At 36.9% G+C, this 26,889-nt stretch overlaps 1 protein-coding gene across 1 annotated transcript; it reads right to left on the bottom strand.

Annotated features, from left to right (window-relative positions):
- Positions 1-22,831: 22,831 nt before the first annotated feature.
- On the bottom strand, positions 22,832-25,551 carry LOC149223269 (uncharacterized). The gene is made up of 4 exons (XM_089387851.1): positions 25,022-25,551; positions 23,963-24,682; positions 23,273-23,385; positions 22,832-23,028 (listed from the first exon to the last, which is right to left on the bottom strand). Exons 1-4 carry the CDS (start codon positions 25,549-25,551, stop codon positions 22,832-22,834), a joined length of 1,560 nt encoding a protein of 519 aa, XP_089243977.1.
- Between the last annotated feature and the right edge of the window lie 1,338 nt (positions 25,552-26,889).

The raw sequence follows: 26,889 nt of genomic DNA, 5'->3' as shown, positions 1-26,889 counted from the left end.
TTTTGTTCACATTCATCCCCCGAAATCCGCTAGATGTGCGTGAGACCCGAAAGCAAGTGCTAGCAGCACAGCAGTTAAACTAAGTAACAGACCCACCAACATGCCTGTGCAATCCTGGCCATTGAATGCCCACAAAAGATCCAACGGTCCATAAACATATTGCACAACCCAACCATACCGAAGATTACCACGCAATGAAGGCGGTAATGCCTTCCTACTCTGGGCCACGTGTTGGAAGGTGAGTGGAATCACTCTCGCCGAAGGAAAACCACTACCCACCAGAAAGTGGTGCGATATGTCAGAAACTATTTTGAGGCTAGTAAACCTACCGCTAGCCAAGAAAGCTGGGTAAAGCGGCCGCCGAAAAAAGACTAAGTTCTGTTTCCTTGACCAAAAGAGAAGAAGGGTCCCTGAATCACGCCAATTCATAGAAACTGTTGTAAACTGATATCGAGCATAGACCTTCAAACCCAGAATTGCCTTGCTTGTGTAAGAACTCTACATAAAGGTCAACCTGATCCCATCGCTATGGCCCTATCATGATGAACTTGGTAATCCTCTTCTGCCTAACTGAGACATTATTCCCTTAATCTATTCTGAGGCATCTCTCACCAGATTATCTTGACTCTATTTTTGGTACAAGCTACTTCTTGATTGGCCAGAACGTCCACCAGTTTGTTGGCCATCTGCCTCACATGAGTAAATCTCACAGTGCGTAAATCTACGAGGTTAAATTAAATTCTTTGAAAAACCTATATCAGCCTCCAGTGACTTGAGACTTTCTCCGGCTCTGTGCCATAGCAAATTCTTTTAACCGAGTTAATAATCATTTCAAAATCTACTTCAATAATAATGTTCTGTAGATTATCTTGTTTTAGGAAATCTAGACATTGTTCAAGCCCCATTAATTCTGCCATATTATTAGTAGCTTTTCCCAAATGGCAATGGAAAATGAGAATAATACTGCCACTATTATCTCGTAACACACCTCCGAAACCAGCAAGGCCTGGGTTACCTTTAGAGGCTCCATCTATGTTGAATTTTAGGAAACCCTGAGGGGGAGGATGCTAATAATTTGGCTTTCTAGGCTGATTCATGTCCTTCCTATCCATTCCCTGTGGTATGAGACCTTGCATCCTCAACTAACAGAGAATATGTCTCTCCTTTTCTGAAGGTGGCTTTGTGGGGGAGGTGCAAACAATGGTGCCAACTACTTCCTTGAGTTGTCTGAGAATCTGCTCAAAGATGTGTTGGGTGGTACTGTGAACATTTTTGAAGATTCTTTTATTCCTTTCTTTCTAAACATTCCAAATTAAGAAGCCTAGACTCAAAATCCAAGCCAGGCGAAGAAACTCATACTCAGAAAAGTTTCTTCCCCAGTTTTTTAGGGTGTTGATAATGCTATCTTTATCCCTGTCCGTCTATTGGAAGATTGTAGCAAAAGAATCCCACAATTCAAAGGTAAAGGTGCAATCATTGAGAAGGTGTTCCATTGTCTCCTCTTTGGCTTCATAGAGTTGGCATCTAGAAGGTCCTAGAACACCCCTTTTCTAATGTTCTCCCAAGTTAGAATTTTCTTGTGGTGAACCAACGACATGAATATTTTAATTTTCATCCATCCTTGATGCTTCCAGAGGTTCTGCCACACCTTGTCCAGAGCTTGTGAGTCCAGTTCTAGAGACATCTTCTTGGCTTCCTTGATATTGAAAGTGCCTTTGTTATTGTTGCCCCATCTGAGTTGATCATGTCCTTTAGAAACCAAAATATTTCCTTGATCCAAAATTCGCAGAAGTGCCTCTGTTTTTTCTTTCAAGGGGTTGTCATCCCTGGGTTCTATGTTCTTCAAGGTTCTCCATTTATCTTCTATATAAGGTTGATCCCAAAAAATCTAACCCTAAAAAGTCCTTTGGCATCTGTTTCTTTCTTTAGGTCTAAAAAGTCCTCTCTTAGCAAAGTCTATTCTTGTTGCCATCTATCCTCCCAAAATAGAGCAAGGTCCCCTTCTCTGATTTCCTAGAAACTATTTTTCTGCACTAAGTCTCTATTCTCCCAGGCCTTATTCGAAATGTGAGATCCTTTTATAGTTCCTGTCATCCTTATATGATAATTCTCTTACCAAGATCTGGCATATTTTTATTTCTAGACAAGAGCCCACTAGGCCTTTGGCTCTTTAACCCACCTCCACCATAATTTTTCTCCTAAAACCTTGCTGAGTACCTCAAGATCATCCAGACCAAGGGCCCCATGATATTTTGGTTTGCAGATCTTATCATAGGAAACCAAGGCCCATTTCCTTTTCCCCTCCCCCTTGCCCCAAAGAAAGTCTCTTTGAATATTTCTCATTTGTTGTAAAACTCCCTTAGGAGTTGGAAGTGCTGAAAGCATGAAAATGGGGATTGATTGCAAAACAACTTTGGTCAGCACCAACCTGCCTGCCAAGTTTAAAGATCTAATAGTCCATTTCCTAATTTTATCTTGCATCTTATTGATGATCGGCTCCCAGATATTTTTGTACAAAGGTTTAATAGTTAGAGGAACTCCCAGATATTTGGAAGGAAGGACCTCCCTTTGAAAGCCTAGAATTCTGGCTATGTTTCTCTGAATAGCAATATTAGTATTAAAAAAAAAAATTAGATTTGGATAGATTTACCTCCATACCTGTGGCCATAGCAAAGTCATGCAGGATTTTTTTATAAGCAAGAGCTTCTTTTACCATGGGGATTCCCTACAACATAGTGTCATCAACAAATTGTTGATGGGACAAGGCTTGCCCATTGTCAGAAAGTTGGATACCCTTGATATGACCCCCATCTTTCTCAAGCTTGATTAACCACCCAAGTCCTTCCAACATGAGGATGAAGAGGAAGGGCGATAGTGGGTTTCCCTATTTGAGACCTCTAGAGGGAATAAAGGTTTTGGAAGGAGAACCATTGACCAATATTGAAAAAATAGAAGAAGTGACCAGTGCCATAACCCATCTCACCTAGCTATGATCAAATCCAAAGGCTAGATGGACCTTCCTGATATAGGTCCAATTCGGTTTATCATAAGCTTTGGCAAGGTCCAATTGCATAATCATACAAGTCTTCTTATTACTTATCAAAGAGTGTGCCACTACATGTGCGTGAATGATATTATTGAGAATTTGTTTGCCTTCCACATAACCGGATTGCTCCATGGACACCAGATAAGGGAGAAGGGGTTTAAGTCTATTGGCTACAACTTTGGATATAATTTTATACACCACATTGCACAAAGATATGGGCCTAAACTTGTCTGGAGTCTGAGAATTATCCTGCTTTGGGATCAAGGATAAGAAGGAAGTATTGATCACCTTTAGAATGGTTCTATTCAACCTAGAATCTTCCACCACATTCATGATATCTTGTTTAACTATGTTCCAACAGGCTTTGAAGAAATCCACATTGAAACCGTCAAGGCCTGGTGCTTTTCCATTGTACATTTACTTAACTGCATCATTGACCTCCTCTTTAGTCACTGGCTTGTTAAGATTGAAAATGTCCTCTCTAGACACTAGCCTAGGTATATGCCTTGTTAAGTTTTTGATAAAGAGTTCTCTATCTATAGTGGACTCCTTTGCTATACCTTGAAAGTGATAGACTAGCACAGATTCCATATCTTCATGGGAGTTGCACAGATGACCTCTCTCATCCTTAATTGAAGAGATACTATTATGTGATCTGTTTGCCATGGTGGATCTCTGGAAGAATTTGGTATTCCGTTCCCCTTCTTTTAGCCATTGATCTCTGAATTTTCCTCTCGAATGCATAGTTTCTACCATTCTTGATGAAGTGTGGTGACTTGGTCTTCTCTGATTCTATCAAAGCCCTCTGCAATAAGAGTTTGACTGAGTTTTTTCATCTTGTATTCAACCTCCTTTTTTGCTACAAAAATATTGCCAAATACCTTCTTGTTCAAGTCTTTGAGTTTGAGCTTGATGTATTTAAGTCTTTTGTGAAACATAAAAATTCTTGTTCCTTGAATGTGGAGATCCTCTTTCCACCATCTTTCTATGTTACTGATGAAATCGGGGTGGTTAAGCCACATATTCTCAAATCTAAAAGGCCTATTCTTGGGGGTTCCGATGCCCTTCACCTCCATTTGTACAGGCCAATGGTCCGAGCCACCAAAAGGGAGAATTCTCACTATCATTTCCTTGTCTGTGAACATAAGGTCCTCTGAAATTATGAATCTGTCCAGTTTTGAAGCTACTTGTGCCTCCCCTCCTCTCTTGTTGTTCCAGGTAAAGAGGCCATTATTCATATCAGTGTCAACTAGCTTCATATTATCTATGAAATTTAGAAATGTTGTAGAATCTTTATTTAAAGTTCTTGTTCCCCCTTTTTTTTCTGAGAGTGTTTTGATCATGTTGAAGTCCCCACCCATAATCCAGAGAACTTCTGCATGTCTATCTCTAAGTTCTACCAGAGAATCTAGAAATTTAGTTTTATCATCCGGTTTTTGCGGCCCATAGACATTCGTGACCAAATAAGTCACGTTGTCTCCCAAAGGTTGTATAACCACTGATAAATAGTTCCTAGATGCCTCAGCGTCTATGATGCCAATATTTTGGGGGTTCCAATGAGTGAGTATGCCACCAACTGTATTATCTGCTTTAACTTCAAGAAACTCATATTTATTGAGGCATTTACCATTAAGTTCTTTGATTTTTTGAATGGAACATTTAGCTTCCTGGATAAAGATCATATCTGGAGCTTCTTATTTCATTCTATTTCTAAGTAATCTTTACTTCTTTTTATTACCTAAACCTTTGACATTCCATGATGTGAACTTCATCATTAAAGATTTGTAAAGGAGTAGCTGGATAGGTCTTTCATCTTACCTGAATCAATCATTAGCTTTCCACATTCCATTAGTAGCTCGTTCTGCTTTTTTCTTACTCTTTTCTTTCCCGGATATCTGGGAGCTAGTCCTGGTGTAGTTTTCATAGATTTCACTCCTTTGTGGCCTGATCTTTTGATGTTGTTTTGATTTTCCGTCCCTTTGTCCTAAGTTTTCCATAGGAATAGCTATTGTACTCTGTTGAACTCTTGTTGAGGTAATGAGTCTACCCCTCCCATAGTTCCCTGTTTCAAGAATCCTTCTAGATCTAGGATTTCTCTGTCTAGAATTTCCTGCAGTTCCTGATCCTCAGTTTCCATCTCACTTTGAATCATTTCTTGATCCATCTCCAGTTCTTCATCATTTAGTCTTATTTCTTTCTGTTTAGTAGCATCCCGTGCTTGTTCCCTATTCTCTTCTTTCTCCTTTTCCTCTGAACTTCCTTCCATAACCTGATCTTCCTTTAATAATCCCTCCTCTTCTTCAAGAACTTGGAACCTGTTTAGATTAGCCTGTTGTTTTTCTGTTTGTTGTTGTTTTGGTCCCCTTTTGCCTCATTTTCCTCTGTGTCCCACTTTTTGAAAGCTTTCAGTATCTTTCATAGTGGTTACTTTATCTTTGTTCTCTGTTTTGTTGAGGGGATAATCTCTAAAAAGGTGTCCATGCTCATGGCATCTGCAACATCTAAAGGGAATATGTTCGTAATCTACTGTTTGCACCCATTCTTCATCAAAAGCTTCCAAAATGACCTCGTCTGGTAGGGCTCCTGATAGATCCATCTCAACACATATTCTTGTGAAGGAGGTGTATTTTCCCCATTTGGTGGCTTCAGAGGCTTTAACATAACATCCTAGCTTATTTCCTATGAAAGGTAACGATTCCTCTTGCCATTAATCAAGAGGTAGGGAGTAGAGTCTTACCCAGACCGGCACCGAGGTGAAAGTCTCTCTCTCCAGAACAAAATCCATCATCCACAGCTGCATATAGAGACTCGCTGCTGCATAGAAGTAGGGTCCTCCTTCAAACAATCTATCTTTATTCTCAATATTTGTGAAGACCACAGTGAAGAAACCCTTTGACCCAACCTATAGGTCAATGCTTCCTTTCGGTTTCCAATGATATTTGATCCATGTTTGTAGTGCCTTTTTAGTGGGTCATAATCCCATGAATTTACAAATGATAGCATAGATCTGCATGTGATATCTGTGCGCCTGCAAGGCAAGATCATTTAAAAGAACTATGGGAGTGACCTTAGCTTTGGGTTTGCAGGGACCCTTCTATGCCTTGTTTTCTGATCCCTGTTTTTTGTCTTCTTCCTCCTTATCTTTCATGTTGTTGTCCTCTCTTGGTCTGGTAACCTCCTGATCCTCTTCTAGATTCTTGTCCCTATTTCCTAAAGTTCCTCTGACAGATTCTAAAGGTTTCTTGCCTCTGTTGGCCACTACTTGCCTATAGGAGGGAGTTGAGCTCCCCCCTTTACGCGGCTCCATGGTACTCAAAAACCTACAACCATAGCTATTCTTTCATTTTCCATTGTTCGCTCGATGTCATTATAGTCATGATATTTCATTTTAATTCCATAGCTGAAAAATGTTGAAATTTTAAGGTTTTTCGGAACCATGATATTCTATGTTTATTCCATAGTTTAAAATTGTTAATATTTTAACGTGTTTTAGTCATAATATCTATATTTATTGACATGGATGAAAATTGTTGGAATTTTTAGATTTTTTCTGGAGTCATGAAATTTATCTTCAACATATTATTGAAAAATATCAAAATTTTAATAATTTTTTGAGTCATGATATTTTATTTTTAATGTCATTGCTTAAAAATGTTAGAATTGTAGCCGACATCAACAAATTTTTATTACAGGTTGGTTTTTCATGTTTAATACATAAAGATATTAGTTTTCCATGCTATTGTTAAAAAAAATTGAAATTTTAACCAAAAAAAATTGTTGATGTAGCATCAAGTTGCATGTGTTCTTTCATGTTTTTTGCACAAAAGAATTTGGTTTTTACTGTCATTTTTAAAAAATACTGTAAATTTAGTCAAAAAAAACATATGTTGATGCAACATCAACACTTTTCATTTTTGATTTGTTTATTCATGTTTTTTGTGGTTTTTTTGGCTAGAATTCTCGTATTGAGGAAACAGTTCTTATTTGGTTGGAAACTATCTTTATGGTTACATTTGAACAAGGAGAGGCTTTAAGGCCTTGGTAAGAAAATGAAGGCTCTATGATATGGTCTATTTGTGATATCGGAAAAGGTTGGAGTTAATTCCTTTACACTTGGTATATCCCCATACATGTTCATTTATTTAGTCACGACAAATGTAGAGGATATGAAACTCTATGAGCCTTCCATGCTAGATCTAGAAGAGGAAAAAGTCTTATCCTCTATAGATGATTTGACACTAGATGCTTAAGGAAACTTGATAAAAGATACAATTTTACAAAAGAGCTATAAATACAAGATAGGGGCACCATAACAATTGGTAGGTTGGGTTGACAAGATAGCTTGTATCAGAAGTTAAATGGTACACCTGAGAGAAGGTGAAAGAAAAATTTCCTCACCTCATTCAATAAAAGTTTTTGCGGACCAAAAACCTCCCAAAATGAGGAGGTGTGATATAGATAGGATCATTATAATTTTTTCATCAATCTTAACCTTTTTAGAGTGGAAAAGTGGAGGAATCAACTGAGAGGACAATTTTTACCACCGAGATCCAATTTGAAAATTTGGGGTCTAAAAGCTTCCAGGAGTAGTTTGATGAATCAAAGGATTTCTTTGGGGTGAAACTTTGCTCCTTAAGCATTGCACCATTTTATGTTATTCTAAACATGGAGCTCTTTCTGATAGTGTAAGAATCACCTCAATAAAATTCCATATGCTAAAGTTATGCCACTCAAAAGTTGACTTTCTTATTTTGACCACCATTATTGAAGAGGATTCCACGCCATCCCCAATTATTCATGGAAGAAGGACTAGACATGTGATCATGATGAAGAAGACTCTAGAATATTCTATATTTTAACTATATTTTTTTTTTTCTAAACAAGACTAAATCTATTAATGGAACAAAAAATAATAATACATAGAGGCACCAGCCTCTGCAGAACCTGTCATAGATTTTACCATGTTTTAACAGACATTAACTGAAAAAAGACTACCCTCAAGGGGAAACTAGTCCAAAATTCACTATATGAGCTACCCATGCAGAGGAAACAGCCTATAATAACCTTGTAGAAGAGCTTTTTGAACCAAACAAACAAAATTGACCCTAATTGACAGCAACTACAACAAAAAAAAAACTTCAGAAGGTACCCCTAAGATGGTGACCAGGTGAATAAAAAACCTGAAGAGAGACCTTGGCCTGCTAGGTGTCAGTAGGTGGCAGAGGTTCCTCTACAATGAGACACCTGCAACCATCCATATCTTCTTTGTCTTGCTATTTTCTGCTCATTTTGGCTTCCATATTCGCATTGCTTCCTGGAGTGCTTGTCATGGCTTGCATATTTGCATTTCCACCTGGAGTGGTGTGTACCTGAGCTGCGTATGTTTGGTTCAGAGCTTCACCATGAATTCTGCGAGTTCCCAAGCTGTTATAATTGTTTTTTTGCCTACTAGTGATGGTCTTGTCCTGAATGATGCATACCGGGACGACAGTGTTTTGTGGCTCCTCTCTGAAGGAAACATAACGGGTAGCAATAATACACGGGCGCTCCAAAGTGCACCGAAACTGGAACTAGGTAGAATGGCAGGGATTCATCATCGGGACAGAGTCATGAGAAGGTTGTTGGGCTTCCTCATCACTCGTATAGCCATCCATCTAGGCATGCGGCCAGCCACTGCGGTGAGTAGCAGACGAGGGCGAGGAGGAATCCACAGGAGTAGAGTCAAAGAGGGACAATGAGGGAGGGTGAGTGGCTCTGCCTCTGCTGCTACCCCTTCTACATCTCATTTTGTGCCACAAACGAGGCATATTTTCCTGGTAAGTATTAGTTCGACGGGTGCTTGGAGGAGCAGGAGGAGGGATCGAATGGCTCATGGAGGCAGAAGAGCGGGGAATTCAATTACCAAAAGTAGAATTCAGGGCTAAAACAGTAGAACAGGTTGTACGAGAATTGGGCATCTTCAACCATTTCAATGCAACAGAGGATCTGGCACCTTGTCCCCGTAGTCATTCGAGAGCTTGGCTCTACAACAGTTGGGAGGTAATTATAGGCTAGAGGAGGCAGAATGGGTGGAAGGTGATATGAATTCTCCATCCTATGGGTCAGAGTGAGGTATCCTCGGCCTTCACCAGCATTAAATTTTTTCTGCATTCAAACAACATTAAAACACCATTAATTGTGGCGGTGGGCATCTTGGTTGTAGTGTGGGTGGCCATATGCCCACGCCACTTGCTAGCCCAGATGAGCTGCGTTTTACCAGCACTATTAATCACCTGCATCCGATAGTTCTGCATCTCTCTGCACCAGATTGATGCATTCCTGTAAATGAGAGCTGTCATTTAAAATGTCAAGCAAGCCAGTGTTTAGAACTCAATCACTATCCACCCCTAGATTTTCCAAGAGATCCATGACTTTATTGCCTTCCCTTTTGATATGTTGGAATGTGATTGCTCTATTGGTTAAGAGCCATTTTTCAATGAGCTCTAAACATGCCGCTAATCTCTAACTGTTGGCAACCTTGTGGGCATGTGTACCTTGCAGGATGTGATAGACTATGGTGATAAGGATTTGCGAGTCTCCTTCAATTATTATAAGAAAAAAACCATGCTTCTGAGATAAGCACAATCCCTACCATACTCCTTCTAATTCTGCTCAGTTGTTTATGTCCAATCCTATTGATCCATAGAAAATTAAGAGAGGTATGCCTTCATGGTCCCTAAAGATTCCTCCATAGCCTTCCTTACCTATGTTGCCTTTAGAGGCTCCATCAAAATTTAAATGTATCATTCCTTGGGAAGGATGTTGGCACTAACTTGGAGCATTGGAATTTTCAAAGATGTTGCTAGAGTGCTCGTGGATCTGCGAAATACAAAGATAACAATTCTCCCATATGTTCTTCTTCTGAGGAAGGGTAGTTAAGTCCTCTTCATGCCAATTTTGAAGGGCCAAGGTCTTCTGTAGATTGTTGTAAAGATTATGCCATATGATATCTAGAGGCGTACATTGATTCTTAAAAATGCACCTATTTCTTTCTTTCCATAAAGTCCATACAAGTAGGCTTGGAATAATTTTCCATTGAGAGTTTAGCAACCTACTTTTGTAAGGATCGATTGTCCAATTTCTAATGGTGTTTGTGATATCCTTTGTCACTTTGCCCCTCTTTTGACATCTGAATTAAATTTTTTCCCGTAGTTTATTGGCAAGATGGCATGTGTCCATGAGATGCTGGATTGTTTCTTCCTGTTGGTTACAATTGGCGTATCAAGAGGGCCCATGGAAGCTTTTCTTCCTTAGATTGTCCCGGGTGAGAATCCTTTTTTGACATAGTAGCCAAAGAAATGTTGGGTCTTTTCCATCCTGATAACCAATCAAGAGATTGTACACCTCCTTTGTAGTGAAAGTCCCATGTGGTGTGTATCCCCATCGTAGGATATCCTTCTTGTTTGAGAATTGGATTTCGCTATTCATGATTTCTATGTCAAGCTCATTATGGATTTGATCTGTTCCTTGTCAAATTATTTGTGCCACATTTAGCCATTGCCTATATCCCTAATTGAGCCTTGGAGTCCAATGCTTATTGACTGTTTCCTCCTGTTGTGTTTCTCAATCCTCTGTATGTGGAGGTTTAAATAAATTGCTGAGCCGTGGTCTTTGTTGCCAGGAGTCCACCCAGAACCTAGCATTATTACGTTCTTTGATTTCCCAAAAACTGTCCTTCTGTATCATGTTGCTATGTTGTTTTTTTGCATTCCTGATTAGTGATCCCTTTTCAATAGGAAGAAGTCTGATTAATTCATTTGGTGGCCTCTTATTTGCATATTTGGCAGTCCATAGTGTTTCCCAATGTGTGTGTGGTGCTGATAGCCATTTCGACCATATCATTGCTCCCATAACAACATTTCTACGTTGAGGATCATGGAGACCTGCCCCTCCATATTCTTTAGGAAGGCAAACTATCATCCATTTAACCAATGTCCATTTTCTATTTTGGCCTAAGGATCCCCATAGAAAGTTATGTTGCAAGTTTTTGATTCTTTTGAGCACCCATTTTGGTGCTGCTAACACAAAGAAAAGATAAAGAGGCATCGATTGTATAACGGCCTTAACCAGCACCATACAACTGGCCATATTAAGGGCTCTATAGGTCTAGGAGGAAAGGCGGGCTTCAAGCTTTTTGAGGAGCAAATGCCATGAGGCATGTTTAATCGTTGAATCATTTAATGGGGCACCTAAACACTTTGAGGGATGAGAGGCTTTAGAGAATCCAAGGATGAGAGATATAGAGGATTGAGTTGATGGGGGGTGTGAAAAAATAAAATTTGGGATTTTGCAGTATTGATGCTGGCTCCAGAAGCTTCCAAGTATTCATCAAGCAGAGACTTGAATTTGAAAGCTTCTTGAACTGAAGGGTGCCCAAATAGCATGTTGTCATCTACAAACTATTGATGAGTGATGGATAGGTATTCATGGATATAGATTCCTCTGATTTGCTGAGTATGAAGGGCATTTTTTATTAGATGTCTTATCCCTTTAGCCATTAACAGAAAAGGAAAGGGAGATAAAGGGTCTCCTTGGCAAATGCCTCTTGAGGGGTGGAAAGGACAAGAGGGAATATCATTTACTAAAATGGAGAAAAAAGTAGAGGAGACCGTCCTCATAATCCATCTGTCCTAGGTAGGAGAGAAACCATAAGTAGTAAGCATTCTTTGCATGTAAATCTAGCTTAATTTGTCAAAAGCTTTTGAGAGATCAATTTTGAGAAGCATTCCTACTTTTTTTCTGTGCTTTAAAGAATGGATGATCTCATGAGTGAGGATGATGTCGTCAATCATTTTCCATCCTTCTACGTATCCCGATTGTTCTGGTGATATTAGTAGGTAAAGCAATGGTTTCAGGTGAGAGGTTATGATTTTGGATATGACTTTGTAGATAGCATTGCAGAGAGCTATTGGCCTAAATTTGTCTGGAGTCATAGAATGCTCTTCTTTAGATATGAGTGCAATAAAGGTGGAATTTAGAGATGGAACCATCTAATGCAAAGTTCTAGATTCTTCCACAACCTCCCAAACATCCAATTTGATGAGATCCCGGAATTTATGAAAGAATTTGGACATAAATCCATCTGGTCTAGGAGCTTTCCCCCCTTTGAGTTGATTCGTTGTGGTTTCAACTTCCAATCGACTAACCGGTCTAAGGTTTAATTGATTTTGTTCTTCCGTCATAATTTTAGGGATATGCTAGAGAATCCTTTCTATTGGTGGCTGTCTCATGATTTGTGGTTCCTGATGAACACTTTTGAAGTGTTATAGTATTTCTCTTTCAATATCCTCATGTTGATCCATCCTTTCTCCTTGTTGATTCTGAATTTGTGAGATGTTGTTGTGCATTCTTCTTTAAATGGTGGTGCGGTGAAAGAATTTTGTGTTCCGCTCTACCTCTTTTAGACATTTTACTCTGGATTTCTGCCTCCAGAGGATCTCTTCTTTCTTTATTCTTTCATCCAGTTGTATCTGTAGGTTTTGTTCTTTTTCGATCAAATTTTCTGTCCTTCCATCAATTAGTATTGTTTGCTGAATTTCCACCATTTCTTGTACTAAAGCTCTTTGGGCTTGAAAGATATTTCCAAAGGTCATTTGATTCCATTGCTTGATATGTACTTTGAGAAGTTTAAGCCATTGTTGAAATTGATACATTTTTTATCCTTCTGGGGGTTTGAAACTTTTCCAAATGGAGGTGACCATATTACTGAAATCTAGGTGGGTAAGCCAAAATGCTTCAAAGTGGAAGGGTCTCCTTGTGGAGTTGCCAGGTCTTTGCCATTGTAGAGATATGGGCCAGTGATCTGACCCTGAAAGCAGCAAGATTGAGGCAGTAAAATCTCCTCCTACATGAATTGCATTGTCAGATAACAAGAAGTGATCCAACCTCAAGGAAATTTGTTGTGAGCCTGATCTTTTATTGTTCTAGGTGTAAATTCCATTGTTAAAAGGTAGATCAATGAGCCAGTTATTTTGTATGAAGTCCTTGAAGTGGCTGCTTTCCATATCTAGTCTAACCCAGCCTCCATTCTTTTCTTCAAGCTTAGTGATCATATTGAAGTCACCCCCTGCAATCCATAGACGATGGGCTCTAGTGGAATTGATCCTTACAATTGTGCTCAACAATGCCAGTTTGTTCACAGCACCCTGAGGGAAATAGACATTGGTGAGATGTCCATGAATATTGGTCCCGATAATATGGAAATTTTCTTGAGTGAGATTATGATTCGCATGAAAATGAGTGAGTAAAATAGCTTGTGTATCCCATGCTATTGCCAGTCCCCCTGAAGCTCCTAAAGCATCCACTACCACTAACTGGCTTCCTTGCCAGGCTTTTGCGAGAATGGTGCCGATGGTATTACTGTTACATTTTGTTTCTTGCATGAAGAAAATGTAAGGTTTCTCTTGATGTATCATGTTTTTGATCATTCTATACTTCACAAGGCTGTTCAACCCTCTTAAGTTCCAAGATGTGAGCTTCATGTTTCAAGATTGGGTAGCGGCCTGTAGTACTTTGTTAACTTGGAATATCTTCCTAACTCCACCAACATTTCCCCAATGATGATGGTTCTTTGTAGATTTGTCTTTCTTCCTCATTTCTTGGTATCTTTGGGGAGGTTTTTCCCATCCGATTGACTACCGGGTTGAATCCCTAGGGTTTGCTACTGATGTGATCTAGAGAGTATTACCTCCAAACTTTCTAATTGTCTTTCTAGGATTTTATCAAACTCTTTCCTTTTACAAGCTTGTTCAAGACTGAATATATCCAGATCCCCAATGTCAATACTTTCAGGTTCCTCTTCCATATGTTTGGGCTCACTACTTCCTTCTACTAAGTCATTTGAATGAATTGGTTCTTGGTGAGAGATATCCATTTCCATTCCATTGTACCTCAATTCGGATTCCTTGGTGGGCTTGGATGTTGGGCATGTCAGGGTCTGAGATGGCTTTGGGTCTATCCTAGTCACTAAGGGCTGAATTAACAAGGATGGCTTGAGTATATCTTCGATGTGGGTGGAGGTTTCAGAGTCCTTTAAAGTTGATTGAGCTAAGATATCAAAGTTGTTGGTAGTGGATGGTACGGATGAGTTCGCTGTGGGATTTTTGGATCCTGAAGTAGATTTTTTGTGGTGCTTTTTCTGGGTGTTGACTTTAGTAAATCCTTCCTCGTTAGTTTTTTGGAGGTGGTATTAGCATTGGAGTTTACATTTAAGGGGCAATCACGGAAAATATGACCATGTGCATGGCATTTTATACATCTAAAAGGGACATGTTCATAGTCTATTGGCTGAATCCATTCAAAATCATCGTAATATAGGCTTACCAAGTTCGGAAGTGCCTTGTCTAAATGCATGTAAACACAGATGCGAGCATCGTAAGTGTACCTCTGTAGTTTTGTTTCTTCAGCTATCTTTATGAAGTCACCCAGACCATTTCCAATTTCTTTTAGAGATTCTTCATCCCAGTATTCTAATGGAAGGTAGTACAGGTGGATCCAAACAACACCCAACTGAAATCCTCTCTATCTGGATTGAATCTTTCTATCCAGTCTCTAAGATACAAGCCTGCGGAGTTGAAGAAATAGGTACTGCCGTCTAGGACTCTATTACGGTCTTCTATGCAGTTGAAGACAACCATAAAGAATCCTTTGGGTCTAAGATGGAGGGTTACATGTCCTTTGGGTTTCCATTTGGCTGCAAAGCCTTTTAGAGCTTTCTCTGTAAGCCAGAAGCCAATAAATTTCCCTATGAGATCATGGTCCTTCATAAATTGGATTTGGGCATTGATCCAGTGACCAAGTAGTTCTATCTTGGGTCGCTCTACTGCAATAGGATTGCAAGTGACTGAGGTGGCTTTGGGGATCTCACTGTTCAATGTCTGATTGTCTTGCTACTAAGTCTAAGGCAGTGCCTCCGTGTCCTATGGTAATTTTTGTTTCCCTTCCTCTACTAGGTCAGTGTGCTTTGCAGTGCTGATGGGCTCTGTCATGTCAAAATCCCTTTCAGTCTCATTGTGAATTCGTATCTCACTTTTGCCGTTGTGGGGAGGCTTTGCGTCTCCCCCCCCGAAAGGGGATCCATAGCAGTGGATCTGAATGCTAGGTTGTGTGGTTCTGCAGGTCTCTCATTGTTCACAGAGGGTCAGATGCTATGTAACTTACCAAAAACCCTAAGATACAGAGCTCCCTCCATTCCCAATTACCGTTTCATCGATCTGATGTATTTTAACTATAGTTAAGAGTTGAAGGAGTTAAATTTAACCACTAGTAGGTTATTAGGCTATGTCCCTAGAAATTCACCATCAATTTTTCTTTTCTTGTGCATGTGCCCATATTATTCTATTGTGATGGTCATGTCCATTTTACGATCCATGTAACTTAGAAGGAAATATATAGTTTTTTTTTGTAAGTAAATATTATATTAATGTGGGAGAAAGGAGTACATAGAGTCCGTCCCAAAATAGGTGGTCTCAATCCAATAGGGTTTTTTGACCAAAAATTTCACCAGATGACCAAAATAAAAAAAAAAGGGTAGCTAAGGACTTCGTCCATAAATGATTGGATCAGAGGCACCAAAACATAACTAAAATGTAAAAAAACTCTAGAAATCATACTAGTCATCTGACATAATGGATGCTGAGTTGACCGGGGTCATTCCAGGAAGCAGAGGAGGGCAAAAGTAACATTGAAAGTGTCCTCCATAGTGCGCCATCCATGTCTCCAACTTTTCTGCTTTCTTCGTGAGTTGGTTTTCCCCCACTATAACACAACTAGTCTTTCCTGAAGTTGAATTTGAAAGTAATGTAGCTGCTCTAGAGAGGCCATCTGCATTGCATCCTCCTTGCATCGAACTCGTAGCAGGAAATATATAGTTGCACTATAGGATCGATGGTCATTATCTAGGGTTAATCGATCATAGTAGTTAACTATGGTGTATTGTTATACCTAGAAATTGGCCATCGATTTTTATTTTCTTTTGCATGTGCCCATGTTTTTCTATTGTGTTTGTCTTGTTTATGTTAAGATGGATGCAACTAAGTAGGAAATATATAGTTGCACTAGGAAATCGATGAACATATGATGATTAATTGTTGTTGACTATGATTGACCATATTTGATTATGGGTAAGATTGATTGAATCTAGATGACCATGTATGATTATTGTTAACCATAAAAGAGAAAAACTTGTATTGCTGTTGAATAAGAGTTTTAATAATTATGGATTGGTGGTTCTGTAATCATGATATATTTTAGACATGTGTGATTACTCCTACAAGTGGAAAATGTTTGTTGTTATGAGATGAAAAGGTTTAAATGTTTTAATTTAAGATTTCGTCGAGCATTGGAACATTCTTTGAAAAAACAACTTTATTAAAAATTTGTAAAATTGAAGCATTTTAGGAATAATATTTAGCTAGATAGAGATAACAAATCAAGCTTTATGTAGATATATATTGTGAAATGACTTGAGATAGATAATATGAAAGAAAGCCCAACTTTCTTTCTTGTAGGCCTTGACAAAAAAAACATTACGAGGTTTCCAATAGCATGAAGACAGCCTCGTTTAGAGTACAAATGAGGAGAAGCTACAAATAGGGGAAATTATGGATAATACTTAGCTCATAGAGGCTAGGAAATAAAATAATTTTTAATACACAAAATAGGAGAAAAGACAAAGGTTTGATGGATAGATGTATAACCTTTTACCCTAAGAAGATATTAAAATATGGGAACATTTTTAGTTGTAGAGAAAAGTGTAGATAAAGTAAACTAAAAACATTATCATTGTATTCCAAAACATATTGTTGTGTTTTTAGAAGTGGGTATAACAAACCTATGAATCTTAGATTATAGGTTTTAAAAACAACAATATCATTCAACCAAAGTAGCAATTTCAACAAAGGTTTTTCAGTGGTGATGATAAATAAAAAAATGTTAGTTTTCTATATCTTGTTGAGATTTTATAAATAAAAGTTTGTGGAAACATTGGAGCTATTTCATTTTTTAAATCTCATTTTAGGGAAAAACCTCCTTTTGGTCATTTGGGTTTAAAATATTTTAGAGCCTATTTGAAATATTAAATACCATTTTTGGGATCAAAAGTTTGCAAATTAAATGCATAGCCTATTGAAGTTGATATACACATCGAGATCTTCCAAATAACATCAAGAAAACCTCATTTAGGGGTTATATATGAAATATATGTCTATATCTCAAAATGATCTAACTCATTAACTAGAGCAGATGCCATGTGAAATTCCATTTCTCACACATATAGAGTTGGTCACTTGGGCACTTATCAAAAATTTCTAGAATGACCAAAACCCTAACATTGATAGAGAGTTGAGGCATGGAAAATGCCTAACCCTAACCTTAGACCACTATGAGGATATTGTTAACCACTCCACCATGAGATAGGAAGGGGTTCCACTCTTATGGTATTCCTTACACATCTATAGTTGATCCAAGCATTTGGGAGGAAATACAAGATCCTATAACGACCATATAGACCAAGGTGTCCACAATAACTCCAGAGTGAGTGCAAATTCTTTGTATTTGCATTTCACTACTAAAAAGAATAAACTAAGAGATAGACCTGGCTTTCTAATTAGACTTTTATTTTTATTAAAATTTTCCAAAGTACATTTTATTTTCTCAATATTTTATTTACTTAAATTTTTCATTTCAATTTCGATTTATTTTAATATTTTTATATTAAATTAATAATATTAAGTATAGAAATTAAAATACCACCTAAAAAAATATAATATTATAAAAATTTTATAATTAATTTATTTAAATAAAATAATTATAATTATAATTATTTATAATGATATATAAATAAATAATTAAGTGTTATATATGTAATTTATTTAATAAATTTTATTGAATTGGCGTAAAAAATAAATTTATACTTATCAATATGCACGATAATCACATTTCACTTTTTCTGAATAAAAAATGTATTTTTACATAGTATTTAAAAAAAATCTAGGTTTAATAAATGATATTTTTAAATTATTTATAATAAAAAGGAAAAGAAATAAAAATAAACTACTCGTTTTGGATTTTACTACTCCAAACATTTTTTTAAGAATATATGCAATATTACACTTATTTTATTTTATTTGAATTTATAAATTCAATTATATGAGATGAATAAATTATAACTTATAAATTCAATTATATGAGATGAATAAATTATCTTTTAAATATATGAAAATATAGAAAATGTAAATTTTTATAGCTATTTATTTTGTAAATAGATTTATGGTGTTGAGCTATGTAAGTAACATGAAACATGTGACATGTAGATAAACATTTTGCACATTTTTTTGAACAAAAGAAGACTTTTGAATATTGATGTGAGAGTGTTAAGGAAAATTATGTTAATTTCTTTACACAATTTAGTTTTAAAAGTCTATTTATAACATTATTTTTTTTTAATCTATAGTATAAAAGGTAATAAACTTAATTATCATTAAAAAAATTATAATATCAATATGCAAAAAATGAGCTTTGCCTCTCCTTGCTCTTGACGGTTAGGGTTTCCCTAGCCATGACATCAACTAGCTTAGATTTAATATGAGAAAGATTATAGCGCTCCTATCTTTGGCTCCATTTCATGATTTGGCCACTGAAGATTAGTTTTTTTTATGAAAGAAACACTAGAAGCTATAGTTGTGGCTCCAGTAAGGTTCAAGATTGCATTTGACATTCATATTGCAGGAGGCATCTCAGATCTAATTTTATAGATCGATTTTCCTATCCTTATTATGGAGGATGTGATTGCATTCAAAGCCATTTTGTAGGCATAAAAACCGTGAGGGCATTTTTCTCCCCCCCATAAATTTGTGAAGAAATTAGTTGAGATTCCCGATGTGGAACTCTCTCCATCAGATCTATGCAAGAGAGCCTTAACCCTCTCAGAAAAAGCATTGGTTGACAAGTTTATGGGCTTATGGCCAAATACAAAGGTTATTGAAACTTGGATCATGGAAAGATGGACCCCCAAGCTTTAAGGTCACGTAAATTTCTTTGCAGTAGATAGGGGTTTCTATTTTTTTCTATTTGTTAATAAACTGGAAAGAGTCATGATTTTCATATTAGGGTCATATTTTATAGGGACTAGAGGGCTCTTTATCTCCCCATGGAATTTGGATTTCAATCCAAATTCTAAAATTACTTATGGTTCAGCGTGGATTCAAATGCATCACCTCCCTCTCCATCTTTAGAGACTTGATGCATTAAAAGAGATTGGAAATAATTTGGGCCACTTTCTGGACAAAGCAGAACCAAATGGAGGGCAATTTTCTTGTGCTATCATTTGTTTCAAAGTAAATCTCTCTAAACGTTTATCGGAGGCCATAATTTTTTTGGACTATGAGAAAATTCTCATCAAATGCATCATTTCTCATTATTATGGGCACATTGCCAAAAACTGTCCTCAGCAAAAAAGGATGAGCAAGCCCAAGCCCCTGTATCTGAAGAAGGGTAGACCCATACCCCCATATCTAATGAGGGAAATTTTCAACCAATTCAAAGGAAAAGGAAGAATCAACGAAAAAAAATTACAACTCCAAATGAATCTTCTGAAGAAGTTCCAGAACCCTCCCTCAACAAAATTTCTTTTGAGGCTCTTCAGGATCCAAAACAAGATGAAATTACTCCTCTGGATGAAACCCCAAAGGAGGATGAAGGAATCTTAGCAGTGCTAGGGGAGAATGAAGAGAAAGCTCCTTCGATGATTGTATCTTCGGATATAGAATCATGCTTTCTCGCAAAAGTATTAATAATGTTAGATTCTGAGATTGCAGAGATTATTAGGTATACTCCAACATTCTACAAACAAGTTATGACAATCAAAGCATCTCACACTAAGTCAAGTACAAAAGTCAATGGTGAAAAATATCTCTCCTCGAATGCAGCAGAATTGCCTTTCACAAGAGGTTGAAAATCCCATAAGTAAAAACTGGAACTTGAAGTGGATGTCAATTTAGCTTCAGGATGCTAACTTTGTGTAGACTCCTTGTTTCAAAGGTCTCTCAAATAAGTCAATGTATTTTTTATGCATATTGTTATGTTTGCAATTTGTCAAAATTTGTTCTTGTAATCATGAGGAAAGTATAAGATATAGAAACCATGGAAGATATAAAGATTTATTTCCTAGAATTTTAGTCTATTTCTGAATAGAAAATCCTCTTCAAATCGTGTAAATGTAAAGAACTTCTCAATTTTTTTTTGTTGTATCGAGACACAAATTTAATAAAATCTTTTACTCATATTTATTTAATAAAAATAAAATAAAAATATAATATTAAAATTCATAAAATATTATGTTAAAATTCATATATGTTTTTAATAAGTAATCTTATATTCCATAATAGATATTATAAAATAATATATTTATAATAAATTTAATGTGCAATTATATTAAATATAAATATAATATCCAATTATATTTTTTCCTTTCCTATTTCTTTAAATTCATTCAAATTCATGTAGATAACATATTTGTTTTTTCCAAACAAAAATAAAGAAATTATATATATATATATATATAACACTTTTAAATAAAAGAAAACCACTACCAAACGAAGCTAAACTTAAAGAAATTATATATATATATATATATATATATATATATAACACTTTTAAATAAAAGAAAACCACTACCAACGAAGCTAAACTTTTAGATAAAAGAAGATCATTACTAATCAATTTGTTTGACACGAAGAAAATCATTACAAATCAAGATGCTTCCCAAGTTGCGAAGTAGTCATAAGACTTGTGTAGTATTGAGTGAGTGAAAGAAGGATGAAAATACCTTACATAAATTTAAGTAATAACTACATATAAGCGTTGGTTCCTAGTTTTAAATAGCTAAAACACTTCATCATAGTGAAAGAATGAAGAAAACGCCTTACATAAATTAAAGTTATAGCTACTTGTAGGATTGCTTAATTTTAAAGAGCAAAACCATTTCATTCACGTGTCTTTATTATTTCGTATTCCGATTATAAAAATTATGCGTTTTTTTTGATGAAATTCCAATATCAAGACATGGAGATGCACTCTGGGAAAATTTATTTGAATACATAGAAATAAAAAAAGAGAACAGGTTATTAAATTTATGTCAAAGTGTATATAAATTTGTTTTAATTGAACAAGTGAGAAAGCTGGATTAATTATTTTAATATATGGAAATAAAAAAAGAGAGTAAGTTATTGAATTTATTTGGAAGTGTATATAAATTTGTTTTAATTGAACAAGTGAGAAAGTTGAATTTCTCTATATACTTTAATGTGCTTTAATTTCTATGTGGTATAGAGTAATAATGGGTTAGTTTTTGAAAAGTGTTGGCTTTTTTTTTCATTCAGTTTTTGGTGTTTTGATTTTTGTTAGGTTATATAATTTCGATATATTTGAGAGTAGGTTATTAGATATATAATTTATAGTAAAATGGAAATCAATATATTTAATTTTTAATTTTATTTAAATTTTTATATTGGATGTTTTGGTGATTCATGATTTAAGTAAAGATTTTGTAGAGAAATCATATAGAATTTATAAGGTTGATGAGTTTCCAATTTTTATGGAGATTCATCATCAAAACAAGGTTAAGTATATAATTTATATAGAAAAAATTAATAAATTTAATCTCGAATTTTACCTAAATTATTTTAACAAAATACTATTTACCATAATAAAAAAATAGATAATTTATTATTATTTATATATTTTATGTTGTAGTTCACGGACTTCTTGGTCAACAGGTGGCACTACGTCCACCGAAATATCTGGGGGGTGACCCCGAAGTTTGGGCTGATCGAAAACGACCTTGAAGTCTTCACTAATCGACCCCGAAGGGACCCAAAGTCCGGGAATCTGACCTCGAAGTCTTCTGCGCTAATCGACCCCGAAGGGACCCCGAAGTCTATCTGGGGGGTGACCCCGAAGTCTGGGCTGATAAAAAATGACCCTGAAGTCTGCGCTAATTGACCCGGAAGGGAATCTGACCCCGAAGTCTTCTGCGCTAATCGACCCCGAAGGGACCCTGAAGTCCAGGAATCTGACCCTGAAGTCTTCTGTGCTAATCGACCCCGAAGTCTGCACTGATCGACCTGAAGGGAATCTAGCCCTGCGGCCCACTAACAAGGCTTGACCCCAAGGGCTTCCGGGAGATTGCACCCTGTGACCACCCGATGGTGAGGCAGTGATTTTGACCAAGTGACTTAACCCTTGGGGCTTCAAAAAATAGATAAATTAAATAAGTACTCCAACCAATAAATAAATAATAATTTAAAATAAATAAATAAAATATAAAATATAAATATTATGTATAAAGTGTACATATGATATGACGCTGAAATATGTCTTAAAACTATTTCTGTTTGGTTAAGAATTAGAATAATAGTCAATAATAACTGTCCCAATATTAATTTGGCAATTAAATTATAATAAATTTTCTCATTATTAAAAAATTAAAAATAAATCAAAATTATAATAAAGTTTGCTATTATTAAAAAATAAAAAATAAGTAAAAAAAATATCTATAAGATATAGATATATCCCACTGGTTCCACTCGGCTTATTTTTCGGCCTTAGAAATATTGGTGGCACTGGTAGTCCGAAACTCAGGGGTCTGTCTCTCAGCATTTGGATGAAAAGTCAAATGGTGCATGCATAAATCATGAGAGTCGCTATCTATTTGAGCTCGAAAACTGAAACACAATATTTAGGAGTAGTCTACGGAGGCAGTAGAATGGCCCCTTTTCCGGCACCGGCCGGAAAATCGTCCGGCTCCGGCTGCCAGAAATCTCTCCCTCTTCCGCCACCATCTCTCCGCCTGTTCTCCGCCACCCTCCCGGTCCGCCCTGACATTCCCTGACATTCCTGACCGATCGCCGATCGCCTGACATCCCTGACCGATTGGGGAGTAATTCCTGCACAAGGGAATGCGCTGGCCGATCGGGGAGTAATTCATTCATGCGCGATCTTTCCCTCCATTCGAATTCAACACCCGCGCCCATTCAAGCGCTCTGGTTTTGCTGTGCTCCCCTACCCTTACTCTGGAGCCATTCTACTGCCGCCATTGTGGTTTCGCTGTGCTCTGATCCTCTGCGAACTCCTTTCGCACTGCAGCTCGGAGGCCACGTACTCCTCGCAGGTAACTAACTCATATACTACCTTCAGCTACCTCAGATATACCTTGTACATCCTTCAGACCAGAACCAGAGTGTGTTGCCAACGCTTTCTGTTCTGAAGATCTAGGACTGGAGGAAGACCCCTTCATAGATGAATTAGGCGTTGGCTTTCTCTATTGGCTTGATTTCCTGCTTTTGTGAAGCCCATATCATCATAATCCCTTTAAGACTCTTTTCTGTGGTTCGATTTTTCTCCCGCAGAATTTCTTTCCAAAATCCTATTGCTTGTACCAGAATTGAAATTTTTCAGGGATTGAATTACAAACCGTGGATTTAGCCGCAGCGTCACATTATTTATTTTCCTGGACGCATCAGAGCATTTGAGAAGAAAACCAAACCAATGATTTGGGTTTTCGAATCCTGGTTAAAAAATGAATATTAAAACCATTACAATCCCTCTGTTATTCTTACTTTTTATTTATAAAAAAATATGTTTAGTGGTTACAGATAATACAGAGGAGCTTCAGCTGATCGTTCTTAATTCTAATTACAAACACTCACGCGAGATTATTAATTTATGCACAAGAAAATCAGGAATGCAAGGCAATGGATGAGATTATTCCTTTTGAAATGGCTGCTCCACCATAACACCTCTGCAAAACGCTCACCAATCTTTATTTATTCTTATTTCTCTGCATTATTTCCTTCTGTCTTTCACCCCTTCATAGATGAACCAGAACCCAATGCAGATGACGCTAGCTCAATGTCTAGAGTAGAGCTAGAGGATGATGCCTGATGACCTAAAAAAGCATTAGACACTGCCCTTGAATTCTCTAAAGCTGGCTTAGAGCTGGAGGATACCTGAAGAGGCTCTGTGTGTTTCCTTTCCTCCAACTTATGCACAAATTGACATAAGTGAGATATACCTTGGTTTGTAACATTCTGCTTCCCTTCTATCCGACCAATTCGGAACTCCAAGCCTTGGACATCGCGTTGAACAGATTCGACATCAAAGCCAATATGTTTTAAGTCTCCATGAATCTCATAAACCTCATTTTTAGTGACAGCATTCAACTCTGCACATTGATCCAAACCATTATCAACACGATCAATTCTTGAAGATAGGTGTTGTTTTGCTGCCGTGATAGATGTCGAAACTTGTTCAAGTTGTTTGCCAACACTTGTACATGCCTCTGATAGGCTACGTCTTGTAGCAAACATCATATCGGAAAGCTTCCACCCCTTCCACCAAATATATCCATAACCTGCAACTCCAATCACAATAACAGGCACAACATATGTTGTTGCACCTGACTGAGAATTCTCTGTGACAACTGTGATTGACCTTGACGATACTAACATTTTTAGCTCCTGTCTTAGGCTGTTGACCTGTGCCATCAAAGAATTATCATTTGACACTTCCTTCGACTGTGATTCATCCTCCTTTGAACAACTATTAGAATGAACATTGTACTTACAATTAGTCTGACATACTATAGAAATATCCTTTAAAAACCACAGTAATTCCTCTTTTCTCAGATATATGTCAAATTTGTGGGAAAATTCAGCAAACCAAATACAAGAAAACTACCCTGCCAGATGTTCTTCTCACTCAGTAATTATTAGTATTTGTATAAATGTATGAAGCACCGAGATGAAATTGCTCATTATTGAATTTCCTGTGAAAACCTACAGAACTTCCAGAAATCAGTCTTTTGGTAATCACATGTACATCTGCTCCTCTTGTTACCATGTTTGAAGCTACATATTAAAATTCCAAATGTCATGTGACCAGGTCAATTTCACAAGAACAACAAATATACTTTCAGCACTCTTTGCATCGCGGAATAGCAATCCTCCATCAAGATCAAAGTCTTCATGAAAAGATGATGTGTGAATAGATTGCAGAGCAACTGTTTGTACCATCAAATTTTCTGCTGAATCCCCATACATGGCCTTTAAAATTGGGATTCCCATGACTAGAGTATTAGGCAATGTAGATAATGAGAAGAGTGTGATGACCCAATCCAAGCTTCCTCTATGTGACCACTTAGCCCACAAGCCCAAAACCAAAAGTGCCATGGCTTTAGATACCACATCAGCAGCAATGAAAGTAAAATTCAACTTGTAAGGGTTGATCCTGGATATAAACTCAAATGACAGTAGAGGGACAGCAAATACAGCCACAAACTTATTGATCCCTGCACATTGCTCGGGACTGAATACCTTCCACCATTTTACAGATCCATAAGCAAAGAACATTGTCACATACAGTGGAACAACAACACTGATTACAGTGTATAAATCCTTCCAAGTTATCATCCTTGCCACAGAAGGACTTGGATTTTGATGTGAGTATTTTAGTAGATTGTCCTGATTTCAATTCCACTTGATATTATGTAGCCTCACATTGATTTCACTTCCAGCCATTCTGTTATTGAATACAAACACTGCATAATGCCATCCCAGCAATTGGGTTCAAGTCTCTCCGAGAATCAATGAAGGGAATAGCCACCTAGATCAAGAATCTGACAAAAGGACCACATTACTATTACAACCGTGGTCATCTAAAAATGAAAAGATGATGTGTGAATATAAATCTATAGGAATCTGTAAGGTCTGAATCCTATAGTTTGGAAAGCTGCACCAAATGCTTCTGACGGGTTGGGTTCAAACTCAAACCACCAGATTTAGCCATTGAGCCATAAGAGGCCTATAGGCACACTAGCTGTCAGAAGAATCAGTATGGTCCTTTGCAGAGAAAGGCCTATGAGATTCCAATTCTTAGAACCAAATGCTTGGCTACAAATAGGATCCATTCCTGATGCCAATCCAAACAGAATTTATTGAAAAGAAGATTGTAGTGACTATAAATTGGGCTCAATCTCAAAATTTCAACTAGTTTTCCGCTAGAAAATGAGCTCAAATCACGGAAGTTATTCCAATATTTTTAAAATTTAATTCATGGAATATTTTCAGAGTCCTCTGCAAAAGGATATAAGGTCAAGAAACATGAATTTGTGGACAATTGGCCAAGAATATCGAAAACTGAATATTATAAAACAAAAATAATTGTGCAACCGATGGCTCACTGACAGCCATGTAAGGATTTTTGTGGCAGAAGAAGAGCACAGCCTTCAAATAGAGAAACATACACTCTGTTGTTCAAACAATTTCGCGTGAATATTGCGGTGGGAAGCTTCAATTTCATTGCAGACCACGCTTCTCCTCTGTCTCTGTGTTATAGTATGTCCTGCTGTTTCACATTTGCTTAATATTTGAAAATTGGTAGACGGGAGTTGTTGTTTCACATTTGCTTAATATTTATGTTATGTTTTTTTGCTTCAGAGTTAGGTAAGCAGAAAACACGGTTTTGTAACTAAATCTTTGCATCTGTTCATGTTGTCAAAGGAATCTTTCCTTTAAGGAATGCCTTGTTGAAAATGAATGAGGCAAAAAGCAACATCTTAAAGGAAATGCTTGCATCCCAAATTTTTTGCATCCTTTTGTGCTATTTATTTTTGTCATCATTGAGTGATTGATATTTTAGACCTCAAAAAAAGCATAAAAGAGGTTTTATATTTATATATATGTTGAATAACTTGCTAAGATCGAAATTTTGGTTTTGATGTCCTTGCATATTCTTTGACCAGATTAGTT

This window comes from Pinus tabuliformis, chromosome Q, assembly GCF_031772625.1.
Source record: "Pinus tabuliformis cultivar Carrire ecotype Pingquan chromosome Q, CPIR1, whole genome shotgun sequence".
Taxonomy (NCBI): domain Eukaryota; kingdom Viridiplantae; phylum Streptophyta; class Pinopsida; order Pinales; family Pinaceae; genus Pinus; species Pinus tabuliformis.
Note: the sequence above shows the minus strand (reverse complement) of the source record. Positions and strands in the feature narration are given on the sequence as shown.